The sequence below is a fragment of the Pempheris klunzingeri genome, chromosome 18 (assembly GCF_042242105.1).
Source record: "Pempheris klunzingeri isolate RE-2024b chromosome 18, fPemKlu1.hap1, whole genome shotgun sequence".
In the NCBI taxonomy this organism is placed as follows: domain Eukaryota; kingdom Metazoa; phylum Chordata; class Actinopteri; order Acropomatiformes; family Pempheridae; genus Pempheris; species Pempheris klunzingeri.
The window spans coordinates 6532561-6551415 of NC_092029.1; the positions used below are offsets into that span (position 1 = coordinate 6532561).

General features: G+C 42.2%; 1 protein-coding gene across 1 annotated transcript; it reads right to left on the minus strand.

Annotated features, from left to right (window-relative positions):
- Positions 1-7753: 7753 nt before the first annotated feature.
- Positions 7754-14727, minus strand: trib2 (tribbles pseudokinase 2). The gene is made up of 3 exons (XM_070849169.1): positions 14358-14727; positions 12509-12801; positions 7754-10075 (listed from the first exon to the last, which is right to left on the minus strand). Exons 1-3 carry the CDS (start codon positions 14625-14627, stop codon positions 9601-9603), a joined length of 1038 nt encoding a protein of 345 aa, XP_070705270.1. The 5' UTR covers positions 14628-14727; the 3' UTR covers positions 7754-9600.
- Positions 14728-18855: the final 4128 nt, after the last annotated feature.

Sequence of the window (18855 nt, forward strand, 5' to 3'; positions counted from 1 at the left end):
TGTGGAGTTGTCTGGCGTTCATTGTTTCTGATTGTCGATGTTTGCTTGTGTGTGGGCGCTCTCTGTGTGTGAGTGTGTGTTTGCAGAGTGTGAATCTAAAAACAAAGCAGAATGATAAGTGGGGTCAAGAGACAAAACTTTATTTCTTACTTGGCTTGAAGAGTTGTCAGCAGTTAAATGCTGAAACGGAACAGTTAAGAGGCTACATATGCATTTGTTATTAAAAACACTGCCACACTGAGAGCCACTTGGTGCTCAGATTTATTTAGTAGACCGTTACTGTCAGACACAATAAACTGTTTATTTTTTGTGTCTTCTCCAAATTATATTTTGTTTTTTGTTGTTTTATTTTTGCCAAAAGTTGGCACATGACATTTCCATAAATAGTTTTGTGTTAACTGGCCAAATGGGAAAAACAAAAATGCCAGCCATTAACAAATCAATTTGGCCCCCGGCTATCATCATGATTTTCAAGATAACAATGGTTAAAATGGTAATGTGTAATGAGAAATGGGTCGAGAATTAACACATGTCTCCATCAAATACCCAACCTGCTCAGCACCAAAATGCAGACAGGCAGTTAGTGACTCGTTGGTCCACATTTAATGTCTAGTTGGTTACTATGGTGAAGCTTTTAGCAGCTGAAGATATTCCCCTAAGGGGTTGGTGGAGACCAAGCCTGGAGATAAAAAGAGAGTAAATATTGTATTTGTGAAGTGGAAAGAACTCCAAATGAATACTAATGCTGCTCAGTATCTGCTGGATGAGTAAATATGTAACTGTCTGCTAACATGTTAGCAATTGCAACTTAACGGTGATACCATGTCAGTGTGGAGTTCTCAGTTTGCTCCTGCTGTCCCCAAGTGGCCAGATCCTGCAGGTTTAAGCTAATGTGTGATGAGATGGGTGGTGGCAATTGTGTATTTCAGTCAACATATTGTCAACATATTGTCACTTTTATCACATCACACATTTGGCTGTTGAACTCAACATGGGATTAGACTGATCGGGGCTTGTGTTTTTATGTGCATACCAGAATGTATTCATTGTATGTGCTAAAATAGTCATTTGCAGGCATGCAGGGTGTTACAGTCTCCTGACCGCCTTTTTGAAAAACCCAAACTCAGCCTGAACAAAAACTAGACACTACACGCTTCAGAGGTTTTATCTAAAATGAGAAGTCCATGTTGTTTTCTCCTTCCTCTTGCTACTCTTGTACCTCAGTAAGGCACAAAACAACCTGTTTCACCAAATTATCTCTCCCACAGGGCACAGTCAGGCAATTTGGCTCAGTCGAGACTCTGATTCATTGAGCCAGATGATTTAGAGCTTTTGGGGGCCACAAGTCAGCCCACTAGGACTGAAACTGTTCCCTGATTCTCGGTTGATATTTAGCAGCGCGAGTTGCTCCACTAAAGGTTGCAGAGACAAAAATAGCATGTTATTTCTAGTCCTCCTCATTTGTCATCTAGAGAAAGCCATATTTCTGAGTGATAACAAAACATTGTAACATCTACACTATGGTGAGAAGTGAAAGCTGATTAGCACCCGATAAGCAGATACGCAGTTGAATATTAACAATATAAACAAAATATCCTAATTTTTATAATATATATCTTATCTAATTAATATGTGTAACGACAAAACCCAGTGTGTGGGGTTGCATGCGTCTTAGTAATTAACAGAGATGATCGGCAGTGAAACAAATAGAACGTCCTTGACAAACATGGAGGTGATTATCATAAACATTAGTCCATGCAAAACCGATTCACACATGCCTGGAGCCCCAGAGGACAGCATTTCCAATAATTCCACTGCTGCCTGCAGTCAATATAGCTGTCCTTATAAGAGTTATGCCGATACTGGCCACAGATGTCAGGACTGTTGAAGCACTTCACTGTAGCTCTATAGCCGCGTTAAGCCAATTGTGGGGAAGAAAATGACAAACGAGCCAAAGAAATACCTTTTGCAGTGACCCTGCAAGAAGATATTGTGCGATCCCTCTGCAGCCCCGCCTCGCCCACACACTGAATAAGGCCCAATAATGGTTGATCAATGCGTCAAGTCAGTCTGGATTGTTGCAATTAGAAAATAATGCCCTAAAAAGCTATTTTAAGTCATGTGCTATCAGTGGGAACAGCAACAGAGAGGATAATTGGGTATTGACAAAAGAGGTTGAAAAGCAGAGACAGCATGCAAGACCACTCTCCAATTTACTCTGTCATCTTGAGGCTCTGATTATGCTGTTTACTGACCAGATAATTGGGGCAACGTTGGATAAAAACAAACATTTTGGGGTGAAGCGTCAAACATAAGCAACTTACATAAAATGATTCCGAACACTTAATTGGGACGATGCTTTTCTATTTTTTGCAATTTGTGAGGCCTGACATACTTGTGACTTCCTGGCTCCCTGGAGTTGAATGTACTGTTATTCAGTGGACTGTGCAATTTTTAAAAGCATAGGGGTTTTCATGCTTCCTTGGGTGTAAACTGACACTAAATCACTTGTTAAGAGTTAATTACCACATTCATATCATCATATTTAGTAGACAAGGGACTTGCAGGCCCTGAAAACCTAATTTCTCACTTAGTTTCCTCATGTCAATGATGGGGTCCTACGTGAGGACAAAGTTCTCAGCTTAAGTTAGAGTGGATTTGGCCGTGTTGTGTTTCTATCTTGACTTTTATCACTTGATTTGAAGTGAGCAAGATTTGGATGGAAAATGGCGATACCATGTACTTCAGTTATTGAGCAACATTTTGACTGTTAAGATTTTAATAAATAATAAACTATAAAAAGAAAATTCAACACTGACTTTAAGTATTGCTTGTTTAGGCATTAATATTTAACAACATTGAGAAAAATGTTTTTTGACACATTTTCAAAGGCTTTAAAAGCATCACATTACATAATGCAGGAAAAAACAGCCCAGTTTTAGCTGGGATGTAACCCTCAGAAGAGGGGAGATCAGAGGTGATCTTTATATTTTCATGTTTTCTCACTTCACAGTACATCACTGCCAAGATTTATATTCAGTATGTTTTTAAATGATTAATGGAAATATACCCTTGAATCCCATGCATATGAAAAAGAGATGATATACTTCCATATATAGCATGCATGTTTATCTGTGTGTCTTTTCAAAATAAGCCCCTTTCACCAGATAGTACAGATTATAACAGATACTAAATGTTGTCCTTCGTGGAAAACCATCCATATCTGTTATTAACAGCTCCCACTGAAAAACTCTGTTGCTGAGCGCCATCTAGTGTTGAAAGCAATGATTTTTAATCGCTATTTCCAAACATTCAGGAGGAACTTGCTTTTACTGTATGTACCCTATGGAGAGCTGTTTGATACCGTCATTATGTGTTTTACGAGATGAATAGAAGTGAACTTCATGTGACTTACAATATGATTCTATTTGAATTATACAAACGATATATCCATATATTAATGTGACACCTGCCCTCTGAGGTGATTACTGGCATGCTGGGAGAAGATATACATACAAGCTAAAGTGAATTGTTAAATAGAAGTCAAAGTTTTGTAAAACTGTATAGAGCCAGAAGTTGGATGTTGATCATTTGCAGTGTTACAAGGCTACCTCACATGTGACTCACATATCCACCTGACTGAGTCAGAGTCAGAGGCTTCTCTGCATCTCTGTTGCTCAGTGGGTTTTCCAACCCAGAGCCAGTAGAAGCCTCATGGCTGGGTAAAAGACAACAGAGGCCATCTGTTGTCTGTGTGTTTTCTTTGGTGCCCTGCCACAAAAGTCTGCTGCCAGAACACCCTAGGGTACCCATGTGCGGTGCGCTGCGCCTGGGGACTGGCTCACTGAAGCACCTTTATAGCCTATTGGGTCTGTTGAGGGATGCCTGTATTCTGCCAAAGCCCAGACACAATAGCAGTGGTGTTCGAAAAGGGTCTTGTTCTAGCAGGATCGTTACACAACCATGCCATTAACCTTAATTGGAGCTGCTTGGTGGAACACAGAAAAACTTTCAGCTCTCTGAGACAGCGGTGTTGTTCCCTTGAGTTACATAAAATCGAAACTGATCTCAGGCTGAGTTAATTGAATTGCAGAGTACTTATATTCCTGCTGAGGAACTGAGGAGTAACTGAGGAGTAAGTGCTATACAGTAAGACATCATTCTCTGGTTCTGTGCTTTGGCCGAACACTAAGGCCATTACATAAACACAGAAACATGACATAATGTAGGGTGAAAACACTCCCCCCCTCCACCCCTCTGTTTCTGGGTTAACATAATGACTCTGCTGATTTGATTCCCATATTAGTGATGATTGAGTGTAGCCCAGGAAACACACACACACACACACACACACACACACACACACACATAAGAATACACATTAGGGCACAGTGGACAGCTTCCCCGGAAAATGCTCTCAAAGTAAGCCTTTTCAGCTCAAAATGTATTGCACCAAATGTCAGGAAAATAATAACAGGTAATATCCTAAGTTTCTGTGTTCTTCTGCATTTATCAGCTTTGAGACTCCCACAGTAGGGAGATAGTATTATTAATATCTCCCATTCATCAGAGAAAGCTTACAGTACTTCCTCCCTAAATCCGTTATCTCATACCCATATTAATCTCTATAGAGATTGCATTGTAAAAGAAGATTACTGTGACAGCAGGATTTTCCAGGGCAGCGGGTCACTGCATATGTCTTGGAACCAGCAGTGCTTCCATATTTTACTGTATTTGGTTTCAAAATAAGACAAAAAAAATGATGTTTGCCTGCATTAATCTTCTATGTGGATTTAATGGAGCACTTCTAGACTGCAAGTTGGTTTGTCTTTTTTAGCAAAAAGCAGAGGACATTAGATAAACATAGTGAAATGTCAAAAAGGAAAAATAAACTTGTGATTTGAATGGTTTTCCCCCTTTAAAATTAATAGCTATGGCACGGCCCCGGTGTTACAATAAGCTACAAACACACAGCAATTATTTAGCCCAAACAGAGTCTGAGTCTAGAAAAAGTTTGTGAATGTCAAACAGCTTTCACCATCAGCTTGACAGATTGTCGAAATGCACAGCACTGAATGAATAGTGTAAACATGAAATGAATCATTCCTGTCAACAAGGAATACAAGCAAAGCAGGGGAGGAAACGTGTCTGTCTGCAGTTCCAGTCTTGGCATACACCAGCCTTTAAATCTCTATCTTTGCAAACAGTGATGACTTTTGCAACTGGAATTTTCTAAATTTATTTACCCGGTCAGATCCTGTCAGACATAGAAATAGTAATACAGATTGGCGAGGGAATGTTGTTTACGCTCTGAAGCTGCTACTGCCACATTGTGTACTCAGCAGAGGCTCTCTAATTAGCCAAAATCGTAATTGCACGGTATAGAGATCAGAACTACTTATACTAATTCAAGTGCAAGCCTACAATCACAGTCGTAGACTATAAAAATATATAGCTTAAATACACATTTGTCACACATTGGCTATCACCATTTAACCATGTATTTGTGCCAACATTATATAGTAGATATCCCTCTCTGATTAATGAATTTACGTGTAAAAACACATGGTAAGCTAATAAAATACTGTATCATGTATTATTATAGTTTTAACTGCTCAACAGTGCATGGTAGGGTGTTACAATTAGCTCCACCGTGACCAGCTATAACATCTAAATGTACAGTACCTAAAAGGTATCTAGAAGGTTTTCAAGTGGCGTTATCAATGATGTCATCAGGGTTATTTTTGAAGAACACATAAGAGGGAAACAACCTGCACATCACATTCAGGCTTAGTCTGAACTCTGTCCAAACGTTGCTAAGTAATTTTATATTTTCACAGGTCTTCACAGCCTGCCTCCTGGCTGTCGGTGCCTTACCGAGACATTTGGATGATTGTCCCCTTGGAGATTCAGCCCCTCATCTGCCTGTTTGTTTGTCTCTTCTACCAGTGTGTGTGCTGCTCTGGCCTCTCCTGTGTTTGTGTGGCTTAGGGTTAGAGCCACAGAAACCAAATTTTCTCAACTAGACTTTAACAAGTGCGTAATCGTCAAATCTGCAGTTGTAAATGTTATTAAGTTGATGTTGATAAATGAATTCTAGGCCAGTTCCCTGTAACTATTTTCCATAAGATCAATGGCTCATAACTAATCTATAAATCATTGGCGCAGTGTCTGTTTATCATTAATAAGTCATTAGTCACAGCTTATTAGAAACGGCTACCCAGATTTCATCAGTAATAATCCAATAATATACTGTACATGGTAATGTAACACTAAATATCGATTTTGCATTGATACTTTTTTGTAGCTAATATTCTACATTTGTTATATACTGTATTTGTATTTAATGCAATTTCGATGGCAAGATATTCATTTTAATTGCATATTTTTTACATAGAAGTATTTCCACTCTTATCACTTCCACCTTTCATGCCACTAGAGGTCAGGCTAGCTTTCACTAGCTGAGGTTTATGAAGGCAATTACCTGTCCACTGAGCTCTCACAGCATCATTTTGCTCTTGCATCCTTTATTGGCATGAGAGCAAGATGCCATTTCCAGGTGTGTTCTGTTCGTGAACTGTTGACAAAAATCAGAACACACTGTGAGACATCCATCTCACATTTGATCACAAAGAAAGTGGGAGCCTTTTTTGATGCCGCTGCTTGGAATGTAGTAGCCTACCTCATTTGTCATATCATTTTCGTCTTCATTAACATCTCGTCTTTTGTCAGCCCAGAGGAATGAGCTGGAAGAGGAGTCAGGGCTTGTATTTCCAAGTATAATAATCATTATCTAAACCAGGAAACATAAAAGGTGTACAAGCAGGTGTTGTTCAGCAGAGAGCCATGACTTTAAATTTTGTGCCAAAGGATGTTCATTCATCATTAACATAGGGAGATAGCACCCATTCGGGCTATTACAACAGCTGCCAGCCTTGTCCAATAGATATAACCTTAATCAGGATTACTGTGCATGAACATGACAGGTGGAGGAGCTCTGGGCACACACACACACATGTGCACAGATGTTGGTCCACATACACACGTCCCAGCACTATAAGAACAAATTGAATCTGAAGTGATTTTCAGAGGGACTCAAAGACAAGATGAGGTCAGCAAAGCCAGAGAAGGTCAGCTTGTCTTTCAGAACTACAATGTTGTCATACTGGTTGTGCTTAAGGGTCTGTCACAATAGTGTCACCAGGAAAGTTATTCCACTAAAGAGCTTTTTCCTAGTGCCTCATGTGCGCAATCATTTAGATGAAGTGGGGCTGACAGTGCAGCTCATGGGGAGCAAAAGCCCTTTTTCCATCACTCATTTGGGATCCATTCAAGTTCTGTCTGTGATTGCAATCTCGTGATCAACTGGGAAGTGCTTTTGTTAGGGAACACTAAGTGGACTGGAAGTGGAAAATAATTATTTTTCGGGCATGGGATGTATGAAATGGACTGCAAAATCTACAATTCAAGGAGCTGGACTCACATGTGCCATCAAAATGTATTTTAGGTATTATCCCACTGAGATGTCAGTGACCATATCTGACTTTTGATGTGCATGAATGTTTGTAACATATGAGCATTATCACACGCAATTAAATGTAGAGTGTTTTTATTATGTATTGTGGACCACACATACACATCACACCTGTGAAACAAGGTAACAGGGTATAACAAGGTGTAATGCGACATGTCGTCTGGTAGCTTTCACTCTAAGTGCTGCATCAGGTGGATGGGAAAGAACAACAAAGTCGAATAGCAGTTCACAATTTATTTACTGAATAAATTTGGACAAAACACCAGAATCTGTTACGATACAATCAGAACATCTGAGGCAGATATCCCACCATGCACCACCCCCCTCCATGAAACAAAAGGACTAAACATTAGCACCAAATCAGCACCAACTTAAATAAAAGGTAGCTCAGTCTACAAAAACAATAAAAGCAATAGTTGTTTTTTTTTTATTGAAAAGCAACTCAGAAAAGTAGCAAATTGAGAATTTTCATGTTTTTAACTTTTCTTAAAAAACAAGCACCCTCCTCCCCCCCACCCTTCCCCCCCTGCTAGGCAGGCTATAGCATTCATGGGGCACATGCCAATGACTAGATAGAAACACAAATTCAAGTAACATTGAGATACGACAAAACATGTCCACTGGTACCCATTCCGAGCATGATCGTTTCACAGAACCTACGCAGGCAGTAGAAAACTAACATGAGGTCCTGGAGTGAGCATGTCATAGCAATACTATCACTGAATGTCTCGTATCAAGTTTTTAAAAAGAAATGAGGGAGACCGGGTGGCATGGGCTGCCGGGGAACCAGAATACTGGCACAGAAGATAATGTGTATTCTAAAACTTGGGACAGACATTTTCCTCTTCGTGCCTGTCCTGTGTCAAGATATTGCCTACATCGTACATGAAAAAGGAACCTCTGAATAAAGAAAAACCCTGCAATGTAGTTTTAAATATATATATTTATTTATATATATATTTATATATATATTTTTATATAGCTGTTACAATTTAAATAAATGTTACGCTCTCGTTCCTACAACTGAAGAATGAATTTAAATAAGAGGAAGCTAATTTTAAGAGGTGGAATCGTCCATTCACCTAACATATCAAGTGCATGATGCCATATTTGGAGGCTAACCAAGACAAACCAGTTTGAGATTGAGGTTTAGGGAGTGATATTAAAGCAGCAGTAACAATAGAGTGGAATAGCTTTAAAAAAAAAAAAAGGAAAAAGACTGTTTATAAACGTAATGGTACTGAAACATAAAAAGTGTGGTGGAGGATAAAATGGGGTAAAGGCTTAAGAGACTGAGGAGGCAGAAACAGACAAATTACTGAAAACAAGGCCGTCAAGGAGTTTAGTGACCATGTCAGAATTATCACAAATGAAAAATTGAGACAAATGAGAGATGATGAAACAAAACTTATCCATTAAAAAAAAGACGAGGTCAAACATGTTGATGATGATGATGATGAGAAAAAAGCCTAAGCTGCTCCATTTAACCAATGGTCCCAGGTCAGGGATAATCACCTTGTATTTGTTTAAGAGTAGAACTTGGGATTGTGACTTCTGACCCTGGGTCTGTGGTTTAAGTTGGTACCACCTAAAGCTATGGCAAAAAAAACAAAAAAAAAACAAAATACAAAACAAAAAAAATCTGTAAGAAAAGGTGTGTTGTTGCAGTTTGTCAGTTCATTTTGAATTGTTCTCCTTGGTTTCCTGTGTTCTTATGTCCCTTCATGCTTTCCATAGTGTCAAAAAATGGTGAATGTGTCTACTTTTATGAGCACCACATTAAACCAAACAGATCCATAAAGAACATTTGCTACATTGTTTGCAACTTGCATGTCTGGCGGCAACATTCCCGAGCGGGATGTGCATCGCCAGGTGACGTATAGATGCCATTTGTCATGCCAGGCTCAAGGTTTTCCATGAAATGGTGGAAAAGGAAACAGGATGGAAACACCTTTATTATGAGTGACAAATGTTCACCTATTAATCTCTAAACTACTGTTTTTGGCTCTGCTGTGAGCGTGGCGAGCCGACCGTGGCGGAGTCGTCCGTTTGTGCTTGGTGTTTGCTCAGCTGAAGAACTGCTCCAGCTCCTCTTCCATGTTCACCTCAGGCACCATCTGCTCCTGCTCTCTTTCCCCTCTGCCGTGCACTACAGCACCACCTAGTGCCCCGGAGGAGGCAAACCAGGGGTGCTCCAGAATCTCTCGAGAGGTGAGGCGCTCGGCGGGTTCCCGACGGAGGATGGAGCGGATCAGGCACTTGGCCTTGGGTGTGAGCGTCTCAGGGATGTTGAAGTGGCCCCTGCGGATTTTGCTGAACAGAGAGCTAGGCTCAACGTCATGGAAAGGGTAGCGCCCCACGAGGATGGTATAAAGCATGACGCCCAGACTCCAGACATCAGCTGCCTTCCCCGAATAGCTGCCGTTGGCATTAAGAATCTCAGGACTGACATAGGCTGGGCAGCCATGCTTGTCTGACAGGGAGTCATCGTGACCATCCAGGATATAAGTGTCCTCAAGGCTCTCCAGCTTCACAAGGCTTCTGGAGACACAGAAGGGGAACAAAAACACCCTGAACATGATGATACTGTTTTCGGAACAATAGACACATAGAATCATTTGATAATGTGAAAGCTATTCAGTGATAAATACTATCATAGTTCCAATCTTTGGATGCCAACTAACAAAAAGTGAAATTCAAAACTCAAGTGGGGTAATTTGCTCTGATGGACATCTTAAGTGTTTTAAATCCCTCGCCTTTGGATATCGGAGGAAGTAGAGCACATAATGCTCTCGGCTTAAGTTTGACATTTCTTTTCACTTAGATAAAAGCCCAGCCAAAAAGCATTGATGTACAAATAGGCTTTCCAAAAGACCTCCACAATTCAAAAGAAACACAATTATGGGTGACTGATCGTCTTAGGTTTCACGCATTGAACTGTTGTGCTCTGAGAATCAAGAACCCAGCAATGTGGATTTTTTTTTTTTTTTTTTGCCTGCTCTTCTCCTTTAAAAATAGCATCTTTTTGCACTCTTCTCTAAACCCCACAATAGCAGCTATGATACCCTTGAGTGCTGATAATAATGGCTGGTTGTTCAGAGGCGTTGTCACTAAAGAATCTTGAGAGGCTCAGGCAAGAAAATTTTCCACGTGCATGGTAAGAGACACTTGTGGGACTGTGCAAATGCTGCCATCTGCGTGTGAGGTCCATGAGACAAGACGCACCAGACAAAGAGCCTGGGCGTGTGATAGTATCTACTGGGAGCCACTAGGAAAAAGGAAACCAAGAAGTGCGGGTTTAGACATATTCAAGAATGTATTTTTTGCCATCTGTGACACATCACATAGGCCCACTCACTGGTTCATTGTTAGTAATAGTAATTTGCTTTCATTAATATGCTGTGGAGTGCCTTCACATTTTCAAATGAGAAAAATTCTTTTGTTTCTTTGAGCTAAACACCCATTGTTCCTCTGTGAGATAAAGAGCCATGTGCTTTTTTTAAAATACAGCACATTACTGCCTGGATAAGAGCTCATTTGGTGGACTGTGCAAACCTGCAATTATAGTTAAGAGTGCTTAGAAATACAAAGAGCCATACATAGCCCCTTTTTTTAAAATTGTACTACATTGTCTTTAAGTTATATAGGACACAGTGTGTGCTAAAATATCTCATTGGCTCGGTGTAGAAGGAGGTCTGTTTAAGTAGCTGTGTTAGATTCAACCTTTGACCATTGCTCTTTAAACAGGCTGCTGTTTGGTCAAAGGCTAACAGCAGTATGACAAAATCGGGGTCAGAAAGCGAACACATGTGGAGGAAGGCTGCTCAGGTATGGTTTTTTGTGTCTGGTCTTGTTCTTTTCCCTCTCTACACATTCACCACTGCCTTTTGTCACACACTTGAGTTCAAGCCAGAGCAGATCCCTGCGTCTCAGTCTCTAAAGCAGCCTCTACTTATCGCCTCTGTACTCTTGTGTCCAGTGAGCCAGGAGGACTGAAAAGGTGTAAGAGGATTCTTGACAAATCATACAGTAAATGTGACCCAATACTGTCTTGAAACATCACCATAAAATTCACCCAACATCAATCATTTAATGGGAGCGAGGGGGGCCTTGATATCCTGGCTCATGAGCCGTCTGGTGTAACATTCAAGGTCACTGGACCCGTACTGAATATGTGAAGCAGCTCAACTTCCCTTTTCCACAGTTAGCGCCAAAGAATGACATCACACTTTCAGATAGAGGGCAGTGAGGTGCAGTCAGTGCCCTCTGCCATGGGTGTTTGATAAAAGCAGGAGGTAATGAAGTTTACCTCAGAAACTTTAGCTTTAGGATTGATATGAGTAAAAAAGTTTAAGTGAAAGTAAAATTGTTTTGAGCCTGAATCAACATCTATTAGAAATTAAAAATACGTCTCTTCAATAATAACAAAAGGTGCTCTCTAGTTGCTGTGGCAACAGATGCCTGGATTTTAGACATGTAGTTTTCTGATCCTACCACCAGGGGGCAGTAAATCTGTTTTGTTTAAGTGATTCTACAGATTTCTGCTGCTGATGACTAGAGAAGTGCAGCAGTGGAAAAAAGCTCGCCTTAATTGACTGTCTGTCATGCAAAAGCTAGTCCTCATAACTTCTGTCCCCGCTTCTCATTTTAACATCTGTTGGAATAACTGCACTGCAATGATCCTCCCTATATACACATATACTATATGTGTCATACCCACTACTGAAGCTTGTGCACAAAAATAGCTTGGGGAGACACAAAAGGCTCACGTTTCCTGTACTCTGCATAACATCTGGGAGAGGCATGTCAGTCTTGCCTCGTCTCGGTTTACACTATGCTCTGTGTAAGCTGAGATACAACACCGATACTACTGACACACTTGTTATATCCCATAAAACAGATGAACGAGAGAAATAAAGAAGTGCACAGTGATAGTCACTGCTCAGTGGAGACTATGGTTTCTGCAGAACTCACCTGTCCTCATTCTTGAAGACAAACTTCCTCAGTTTGAGGTCACGGAGGACCAGTCCGTTGTCGTGGCAATGTGCCACAGCCGAGGCTATCTGATAGAAGAGTCTGGCAGCTTCGTCCTCCCGCAACTTCTTGCAGGTGCGGACAAAAGAGTGCATGTCGCCATAGCTTCTCTCAAAGAACACATAGGCTCGAGTCTCCCCGAGCAAGATCTCCAGGATTTGGTTAATATGCTGGTGCTGGCCCAGGGCAAAGTAGGCCGCCAGTGACTCCTGGTATCGGCCAATGTCAAAGACCTGTGATCATAAGAAGGAAAACATTTATATCTACAGTTTACATTTTTGCCAAGTAGCTACTGCTTTTACTAATCTAGGGTGACTTTTGAGTGCAAAACTGTCCCGATGGTTTATTTGTGTTAGAATCTCTGGGTGGGAACATCTGCCACAATCAATTTTTTCCCTTTTTGGAGACAAACAATTAAGTCAAACAGGAAAAAGCTTCAAATTATGTGTTATTCCAGCAAAATGTGAGCAATCTACCACATTCTTTTGACAGCAAGTTTACAGTTTACCCTTTTGGCAGAAGGAGTGAGGTTGCACAGAGGCAAAGTGAAAGCATCATGTCAGTGAACGGTATTGTACTGCAGCCCTGGGTTGCAGTGTCTCTTTTGTTTCCATAGTAACCCCCCAATTGACTTTCAGTACAACCAGTTCAGGTGAGAGGGCTCCTCTGCTTGCAGTCAATACAAATACACCCCGCAGCTCTCGAGATCTTAAGTTGTGACCTGGGCTTCCAGCTTGGCAGGAATGATCAATTCTGGAAGTGGGGATTGATTGGTGCTGTATTGAAACCGGCACAAAGCAGATGAGGTCAAAAGGCAGTTAGCACACAGGCTGTGCCAAAGGCCATTCATTTGTTATTGCCATAACGAAACATTATCTCAAGTCAAAAGGTACGGGTTATTGGATATGTCGTGCCTTATGAGTCCAACGGTGCATGTAACTATCGTCTCAATTCACCAAGCCACTTAAGCCTGCTTAAAGCTGGAATGTACCTCAGGGACAACCCGGCTGCCCTTATAATCAGTAATATTCGAAAGTCAATATGGGCTATAAATGTGGTGAGGAAAGGCCACGAGGTTGCCTCATCAACCTCAAGGCAAAAGTGGTTTATTTCTGATGGCTAGAGGGGTCAAGGCTGGAGCCAATGTCACAGCAGCTGGCTGAACTAGTAAACTTCCCGAGCCCTGTGTGCTTTCCTCTCAATACAGCTGTTCTCGGGAGATTACAATCCCACAAATTTGAGCAGAAGGTGCAATGTGACAACGCTTATGCGCCGAATATAAAACCGAGGGTGAAAGAAAACCATTATAGCTCTGCACTATGAAAGAGAGAAGCCATGGGTAAGAGAGGATAGCATGGAGAGGAGTGTGTGCGTGGTTACTCACTCCTTTGTCAGCGTTACATCATGCAATCCAAACCACGCAGCTCGCCCCATTCACTTTTTCCATTAGGCTGCTCTGCCAGCTCTCTATTTACAATTCAAGCAATTATTTAAAAAGTTGAGGGGTGTGGATTTGCTGCAGCAGCCAACCCATAGACCCAAACTCAGTATTAATCTATATAGTGTGTGCTTTACATTTAGGGCAACATGTATGTATGTAAGTAAGGCATGATCACTCATGCAATGATGAATGCAAAGGTGAGCAACCTGTAAGAACACTTCAATCTGTCCTGAAAATGGGATTTTCGCATTGCTTGACCCCGTTTTACGCACATGGAAAAAGATGGAGAGGCTAATGAAGGTGCATGAAGGCAGCACACGTCTTTCTTTACCATACTGCTTTACTAACCTTACATACGAGCTCTTCCCCGCTGTGCAGGTGGGCGGCTCTGAAAACGTGGTCTCCCTCCAGTGGCTCCAACAAAAGGTAGTCCCCGATGCGGGAGATACAGTGCGAGGAGTCCGGGGTCTCCGGCGGGCTGGGGGACCCGAGGTTGGGACTGAAACTCTGGTGCGACTCTGTAGTCCTTAAGCAAGACAATTCTTCGAAATCGTGCGATTTGTGCCGCGATCTCCCATAACGTGAAATGTTAATTGGATTTGACCTCTGTATGTTCATGAGGAATAAGTGCGATAACTCCACAAAACCGGGGGCCTTCCTCCTCCTTGTTCTTCTCCTCCTCCTCGAGTAGGGCACCACTTTGTCCCCAAAAACTCAGTGCAATATCACAAATCGTCTGATACTTTCAGCAAATCGTGAATAAAGTAGAAAAATAAAACAGACGAGGGATTGATTTAACTACACCTAGCTGCTGGCAGACGATCAGCAACGACAGCTCGGTGGTTTTCATGCAACAACAAAAAAAAGACGAAAGATTTTTTTTTTTTTTTGCAGAGTTCAACTGTTCATTTGCCCCCCTTTGTTTTCCATTCAAGAGAGAGAGCCGAGAGAAAATGACAGGATCACTGCCCCAAGTCGACTGAAAACCTTTTGCACAGACCTGCTGCAATTGCATCAACGTTGGCGGTGCGAGCGGACACGACGGGACTGCAACAAAAGGCTCCCAAAGTCAGCTTTCACAATGAATGGAGACCGCTAAGTTAACCCGCAGCTTGTTTGCTAGCTTATCTCGCCGGTTAATGGTAGGCACGTTTCATAAAACGGAAACAATTTGTTGGGTAAAGCTTGCAGGCACAGGAAAGAAGAGAGAAAAACGCACAAGCGAAAAAAAAAAAACAATATCTAAAGCAAGTTTTACGAGCTAATTATAGCTGCTGAATTTAGCCGAGACTTGACAGACAAATGATGGCTAGCAGGTGCAGAGCTAACTAGTTAGCTTCCTTGGCTAACTAGTACCAGGTCAGTGCACGGCCTTGTTCCCAAGGATCATATCCATGCACGGCGATTGTCATCTACCACAGAAGGAGAAAACCCCATCCGGAAAGGCTGCTGGAGCTCTTTGTGTGCGGGAGTCGACGTCCTCTCTCTTTCTTTTAGTCTACTCCAATGGAAAAGCGAAGTGTCGCCTGTGTTGCGTGTCTACTGCTGCTGCTGCTGCTGCTGGAAGGAAGGAAGGGACGGCCGGCCGACTTTCCCAGGCCTATCCCTTGATTCAGCAGGACATCCTCTCTCCCGTGGTGCCGCTGTGCTTCTTACGTGGCTGGGAATCTAGTCCATTCAGTGCGGAGGGAGGCCGGCCGAGCTGCACACACTGCACACACTGCGCCTGTACAGAGCGAGAGAGCTGCCTGCCTGGCGGAGGGGGGCTTCTGCACGCGCGCGCGCTCACATGCACGTGCACACACACACTCACACATGCACATACACTTGCGTGCCGCCCCGCCCCCTGACGTCATTCCCTCACGCAAACCCCATTGGCTCCCAACCTGAGTTATAATATGCAGTGCAGTCATGTGAGACCCATGTAGTGTGGCTACACCCCCCAGGAATCTAAATGCATCGCACGCTGGTAAATTGGATGGGGAGGGGGGCTGGGGGCGGGGATGGGAGTGAGAGTATAGCTACAGTACGTGCTGTGTTACAAATGTGTTTCCTCCTGAAATGTCATTCAAGGGAAAGCGAGGGGGATCCCTCGCTTACAATAGCAAGCACGCAGCCATACGCCATCTAGTTTGCACATCACAGCTATAAAATAGTGGTGTTCATTTGCAAAAAAAAAAACCCCACCGTGCAGCCATCATGTGAGACTTTAGGCTTCATTTATTTGAATATAAAAAATGCACCAAATAATGTTACAAATGCAACATATGAACTCTCCTTCAAGGATATGTAAGAAAAATTACATTAAGCACAATAAAAAACATGCATTGCAATAGGATCTAATGTGTGAGAACCAAAATGCAATAAAGGAGAATGAAGCACATGATAGCAAAAAGATAAGAGGACTAAGAAAGGGCAAAGGTTTTCTGTGACATGACCCTCCTTGAGGAAAAAATGCTTGTGTGTGTGTTTGAAATGTAAAAGGGAGATATTAGCTTCCCTATGGTATGGGCTCATATTCACAATTTTTGTGTCAAATGTGGGGAAAAAATGATTTACCACAGATTTGATTAAAAGCTGGCACAGGGCTGTGTGCTTTGGAGACAATCCTTGTAACAAATTCCTGTCTTGCAGAGTTGTGCCCCTGTAATACATTACAAAGCGAAGGATGGAAGAGGTTCATTATTCATTGTTCTTCCTAGATTACCAGGGGGTGTGACAGCAGGATTGTGTGATTCCATGTAGGAATCTGGGGCGTTGAGAGGAATGCTTGCAGCTGGACGCAAGACACTGACAGAAGTGTTCAATTTAACCTTTATTCCCCAGTAGCACTGCACACCATACACACATACACAAGCACGCACTATTCTAAATCTTCGTTTCTCGCTGCCTGCCTGAATAAACCTCCGCATCATGGAAATGCATTTTTTCACACAGAGGCCTCTTGAATCAGAAACGGTGGTTCACAGTTGCAGAATGTGGCTTCACCCACAAGCTTTTATATCCAAGTCCTCAAGCTTATGTGTATGTATGTTTCTGGGTTCTGTGATATAATCTCCCCGAGCCACCCACCATGTTCTTTGTTACCATGCTGAAACATTCTTCAGTTACTTTACTGTTGTCTCCCAGCTCAGTTCAGAACAACCAAATCAACATGCTACTGAACTATGGAAATGTTGCTGCAACCTGAATAAACGCTAATCTATGCCTGTGTTACCGTAGTAAATTCTGTTGATTTCTGTTTTATAACACTACGTATCTGCATTTGCCCATCACTCCAACCCCAAATAGGGATTCTGTTAAGCCTTTACCACAGCTGTGCATGAATCAGAATAATAATCCCCAAAGATTCCTTTTGCCCCCATTCCCTGATACACTGTGTGACTCATTCACATTGGAGAGCAGCACTCGAGAAAATCCATTGAGGCTCATCAGTTCTCCAGACACGCCTACATGCCGGGGAGTAACGGCAGGCTGCCCCAGCAGTGCCTTCCAGGGAGAGCTTATGACGGTGTGTGTGTTAACCACTGAAGCAAGACGTCCTGGAAGACTACAGAGGTCACTGAGGATGGGTGAGCATCTCTGAGTCCCCAGAGCAGTGTTATGATGTTACCAACTTCTTAATAGGCTGTGTTGCCCTGTAGAAAATGATCTAAGGTCACTTTTTTATAAGGTCACAGGAAGGCCTAAGGGTTTAAGTCCACCAGAGGAATATGTTTTCTGCAGTGGCTGCAATCAAATGAAATTCATTAGAATGCACCATGAAACCAGCTCATGTGAGCATTATTTTCCATGCATTGTACATTCAGAAAATAACCAATTTCCCACTGTCACATAGCAACGCTGCTAGCCAGCTCGTGTTGACACCGGCAAGAGTCAGCGCTGTCACATCCACACCCTGCGGGTAACTTCCACTGAGAAATTCGATCATACATGAGAAGATGGATGCAGAGGCAAAGGAGGAATGAGATCATTCAGTGAGAGCGAGAGGAGATGATGTGTGGGAGAGCGAGGCAGGAGGACAGAGGATGGAAAAGCAGGCAGCAGGGGAACATGATGAGCGGTGGAGAGAGTAAAAGAAGAAGAAGAGGAAAAGGAGGTGAAAGTGACAGAAAGTGCCACTCCTCCCCAACGTCGTCTTTGGAAAACAGGGGAAATACTTTGTGTCAGGCAGTCAGATGCCAGCTGGAGAGCAGACCAGAGGAAAATGCATTATAGTTTAATGCATAATTGTACAGAAATATGTGGGAGTGAAAGGCATCGAATCAAACCGAGTAAGGCTTCACAAGACAAACATGACAAACACTCACAGTCATAATGAAAGTGTTGACATCAAATTGATATCTGAACCATTCTTAGTTCTGTTTTGACTGCAGACACCGCTCCCATGGATCCTTCAGATTTATTTTTATATTTACTGTTGAGAATTATCCAAATTCCCATGATACTCATTCTTTTTATGACCCGTAGTGAGCGTGTTGGTACAGGGCAACAGCTGCAATACCCCTCAATTTCAAGCGAGTGAAAAAAACAAGTTATTTTGGTGATGGGTACATGTGCCACATTCTGCCCTCCATGGCACTTTGGGACCTAAGGCCTGTTTTTAACCAAGAGACTGAGGGATGGAGCTGTGGATTCGAGGACAGAGAGGAAGAGCGGAAAGAAAGGAGGGAGTGGCGAAGATAAGGTTTCACTAATGTTTCACATTTCTTCCAGTTCTTTCAAAATAATCTGCTTGGTGCAACAGGTCGTCGCACAACAATTGCAATCATAAAAAGTTAAACAATTACAACAGCAAGCTTGGTTTAAATATGAATTCGTAATCAGATCTACCCAATAGAATGAC

What these genes read in the sequence shown, in the direction of transcription:
- trib2 (XM_070849169.1), bottom strand. Translation starts at nt 14,627, where the DNA reads ATGAACATACAGAGGTCAAATCCAATTAACATTTCACGTTATGGGAGA. An exon ending in GGGAAGAGCTCGTATGTAAG is followed by an intron (nt 12,802 to 14,357) that starts GTTAGTAAAGCA and finishes TTATGATCACAG; the next exon opens with GTCTTTGACATTGGCCGATA. An exon ending in GTCTTCAAGAATGAGGACAG is followed by an intron (nt 10,076 to 12,508) that starts GTGAGTTCTGCA and finishes CTGTGTCTCCAG; the next exon opens with AAGCCTTGTGAAGCTGGAGA.